Consider the following 4442-nt stretch of genomic DNA (forward strand, 5'->3'; position numbering starts at 1 on the left):
GGTATGGTGAGGTACCAAGTCCAATGTCTTTATAGAAAGCTAAATGTACTATATCTAATATATAGTATCTTTGTCTGCCAAGTTCCTAATCTCATCAGAAAACAGTATCATTTGATGATGATAGTCTGAGTTTGCATAGTAAGATTCCCTTGCCTCCTTTCCCCTGTTCTGTTCAGGTACCGATTAATTGGAAATCCACAATCCAGTTGTGTGATTGCACAAGGGGGTGTTGATTGGGATCGAGAAATGCCACTTTGTCAATGTAAGTAGAGACATTTAATAGTGTTCTGCTATAAGTCTAATGGGATTTGATCATGAAAAAGGCTTGTTCCTCTGATAGGAATCAAATAGGAATCACATTTAGTGCTTCACTGCAGACTCCTCTTGTAGTTTTTTACTTTTAATTTTTGTACCATGCTACAGAGAAGTCTGTTACTTTACAAATATGTCTGGCAGGGAGAGAGAATCGCCTAACAGTCATGCTCTAGGTTAATAGAATTTAAACACTTGTATACCAAATCCTTTTTCTTCAGATACAAAGTACCAACATGTGTATGGCACGTTGCAATCTCCAGGTGCTTTCCAGATCCTGTCCCTTTACTTGTCATTCAAGTGCAGCTATCCCGGGGGTGGCATGTAGCAGGCCTCCTTCACACAAAAGAGCAGTAATTGCTGAAGACAGAAAATGAAGTGCATCGTAACCCACTGGTACTGCAGGTGGAGTTCAGGGGATAGGGTTCACTACCAAAGTGGGACTTCTGTCAGGTTAGTTGAGCTAACACCTTGCCCTTGGAGAACGCATCATAGGAACCTCATTGTTCTCAAATAGTTAGCAGCTTCATTTTTACAAGCCCTTCATCCTTCAGCTTTGATGACCACACAGCCAGTCCATTGAGCTCTGGCTCCATAACTGTATGAGGAAAGATGTCCCATTTTCTGGTGTTAACAATCTTGGTCTCCATAACTGGCATAGCCCTAAGGGCAGATCCCCAGCTGATACAGAGTGAAGTCGACAGGATAAATGATTGCAGCTCCCTTGCATTCAGGGGAGCTACATTCATTTTGCACAACCAAAGGGGTTCTGGCCCGTTGTATTTCAGCGCCTCTCTTTCTTGTGAGAGACTGCATACAACATCAGTTAAATTCTTTCTCTCTCTCACTCACTTTCTCTCATTTCCCTGCCCCCTTTCTTTTTGTTAGCGATACCGTGTCTGCCGCCTCCGACAATAAACCATGGGACACACAGTGCAATGATTCTGGAGGAGTTCAGCTATGGGACATCAGTCACTTACAAGTGTGACAGCGTAAAGGCAGGAGAGATTCCTTTCTCGCTTGTTGGAGAAGCTTCCATCTACTGTACATCCCGGGACAAGTATAATGGAGTCTGGAGTGGGCCTCCCCCTGAATGCAAAGGTGACCCTGTACTGTTCCCATAAATTGGCGTGATGTTGGCACTGTGTAGATATGCATGGTAACTGGTGCACTGTAACAGTACAAGCAAGTTACCAGCTTAAACTGGGGAGGACAACATACTGAGCGAGAAGGTGTCGGTAAAGAGAAGAAAGGAGAAAAGGCTTGGAGGGGGTAGGAGAGGAGAAGTGGGGTAGAAAGCAGTTATTCTTCATTTGGTTTCCTCTTGAGCAAATTATCACTCAAACTGCAGCTGCTGAATTAGTAGCCATCAGCAATGCAAGGCAACCTGAGTAGCAGTTCTGCAGCAGAAGGCTCCAGGGCTACAGAGGGAAAGGGAGAGGCATCATGATAACCTGATGGTCCGTGGGAGCTGTTGGAATGGCCCCGGCATCATCTTATGTGTTCACATAACGTGGGAATAATGAAGGGCTGTGCTGGTAACTGCTGTGAGCACTTGGGTTTGGACTTCTAAGCAGAACACATGTGAAAGTTGTCCTGGCTGAACTGCAAAAGCCATATGCCGAGCTGGGCAAAAAATATTGTTGCATCTAATTTGGAAGCTTGGTGTTCTGCCACACTGGCATCCTCTTGATGCTGTTTTGCCATACCTTACTGAAACATTAGGAATACATAAATGGATAAATGCAAGTTGAGGGGAGGGTGGAGGAGTGGTTAGAAAATGTTCTCTCTCTGTCCAGGTGCTTATTCAGGGCTTCCTGGTAAACCCTGTATTGTTTCCCAAACTGGCATCTAACAGTAGATCTCCCAAACTCATACTTTTTCTTCCCCAGCAATTCACTGTAAAACTCCGAACCTTGACAATGGGAGAATAGTGAACAGATACAGCAGTGTCAATACCTGGAACAGCATCCTTTTGCTTGAGTGTAATAAAGGTTTTACCCTCCACGGCAGCAGCAACATTCAGTGCAATGAGAATAGTACCTGGAGCCCTCCGGTACCAGTTTGCGAACAAAGTAAGTATCATGTCCTGGCTAGCGCATCTTCTAGTGCACCCTGTCAGCATTGTTTGGGTGAGACTCCGGTGAGGTAAGAGGGAGGAGTGGGGCTTGAATAGGCCCTGCAGGCTCGAGCTCCTTAGCTTTCATCACCAGCCTGCGTAACACATGAACACTCCTTTCCATGCTGCACTTTGCTGTGCTCCTAGAAACGATTCCTGGCTGCTCTGGGGAGGAAAATGATTCTAGGAAGCCAGGACTTCAAGCAGGATAGGCTTTAAGCCTGGTCCCACTGCAGCCAGCGAGCCTTAGCATTCACTTCAAAGGGACTAACAATGTGTCCTATAGAGATGGTGATGAGAAATCCGTGCAGTGATGCCACATCCTCAGGTGGGGTACATGCCAGCGGTGTAGCTACGCTGTTCCACAAGTGAGAAGCTGGCCTGTGATGATGGGGTCGTGGTGGCCGCGCGGTGAGGTCAACTGACTTCAGTAGAAAGCAGGAGTTGGGCCTGCAGAAGCAAAGGTTGAAATCCTGGCTCCAGTGAATTCCCTGGAAGCTTTGTGCTGACTTCACTGGGGTAGGGGTAAGAAAGGATCTGAATCTTTTTTTATTTTCCTGCCTTCCTTGCAATATCACCAACCCTTCACCTAGTGCCTGACTGGGGTCATTGTGTCTGGAACAGGGCAGCTGAGGATGTAATTGCTAGTTGGCGTAAGTAATATTGAGCTGCTATTCCGAAATCTCAGTACAGGATCTGGGTGCAGAACTTGCGTGTCCTCACTGAAGGCAAACACGCAAGATAGGTTTGGCATAAGAGCATCTGGGCTTTTTGGAGGCGGCCGTGCGTTGAACTGACTACCCCTTGCACTGCGCAGATGGCTGTCACGTTTCTGATGTTACTAACACAGTCCCGTGATGCCGCAGCTCAAAGGCTTTTGCACTGAAGAGAGGGATTCTAGCTGAGGCCATTGTGTGGTCTGAAATTATTCACATGTCCTTCTGGACTTCAACTTCAGGTGACTGTCTCGTGGGCAGGCAAATTGCATAAGTGGGGATATAGTTATTATCTTTGCTACTCAGCCTCGTTGCAATGACTGAGCTAAATTCTGCTCCAGGGTCATATATGTTTCCCATGTGCCAGTGTTGTAGAGGATTCTCCAGCTGCAGCGATGGCTCCTCATTAATTTTGTTTTTGAACTGTTTTTCCTCCCAGGCGGTTGCTACGACCCCCCTAATACTGATAAGATTATGCAACGTTCCTTTTTTTTCTCAAGTGAAGAGCTGAGCGCCGAGTATCCAGTTGGCTCTGTGTTTACATACACCTGTTGGTCAGGCTATGAGTTCAGGCCTGGAGAAAACAAGCTCACTATTACCTGTCAAAGTAACTTTCAGTGGTCTAAAGATCCAAGTCCGTGTGGGAGTGAGTATATGAATCTTTCATTTACTTAGCCTAGTTAGGGCGCAGTATTATTAGCAATGAAGGAAGCTGGGTTTGTACTCAAAAGCAGAGTGGCTCAAAGTGTGAGGGTGGGTGGGTGAGAGAAAGGAAGAAAGAGTCACTCCAAGTCTGCTTGCTCTGTTGTAGTATAGAAATACCCACTTGTAGGGTGGGGCATCGGATGGATGAATCGGGTCTTGATGCATCATACAGCAGAGATCCAGGACACTTCTGAAGTCCTGAATGCACTGGGCACAAGGCCATAGGACCATCCATCATTGGAAACTAATGACCAGTTCAGAACAGCCAGGGCACAAAAGGTAGTTTAAAAGCCCCCCAGAATCTGCCTTTGCTGGGATCACAAATTCTGTGTGTGCCTTTAGGAATCTCCCCCGGGAAGTTTACATGCTCGTGGCCTGATGGGTTGCCCCCAACTTCCCTCTCCCTAGTCAACTCCAGCAGACAGCAGCCGACGTAGGAGGTGCACAGGCAGCACAGTGCTCGCAAAAGGTGCCGCGCGGTCATTCCGTGTTGAAGACCAAATGCAGCCGGCCAGCTGGAATTGGACCAGGTGCCGGCTGCAGAAGGGACACTGAACATCCCTGACCCACGTGACAAGCTTGCCCCACTT

General features: G+C 47.1%; 1 protein-coding gene across 1 annotated transcript in view; it reads left to right on the forward strand.

Annotated features, from left to right (window-relative positions):
- LOC109295094 (complement receptor type 2-like) overlaps positions 1 to 4442 on the forward strand; it is a 49586-nt gene that overhangs the window by 21098 nt on the left and 24046 nt on the right. The window contains exons 5-8 of the mRNA XM_019513747.1: positions 177 to 262; positions 1201 to 1413; positions 2205 to 2387; positions 3587 to 3793. Of these exons, the coding sequence (XP_019369292.1) occupies positions 177 to 262; positions 1201 to 1413; positions 2205 to 2387; positions 3587 to 3793 (689 nt within the window). The remainder of the gene's footprint in view (positions 1 to 176; positions 263 to 1200; positions 1414 to 2204; positions 2388 to 3586; positions 3794 to 4442) is intronic.

The sequence above is a fragment of the Gavialis gangeticus genome, unplaced genomic scaffold (genome assembly GCF_001723915.1).
Source record: "Gavialis gangeticus isolate Ggan-Ray unplaced genomic scaffold, GavGan_comp1, whole genome shotgun sequence".
NCBI classification, from domain to species: Eukaryota; Metazoa; Chordata; order Crocodylia; family Gavialidae; genus Gavialis; species Gavialis gangeticus.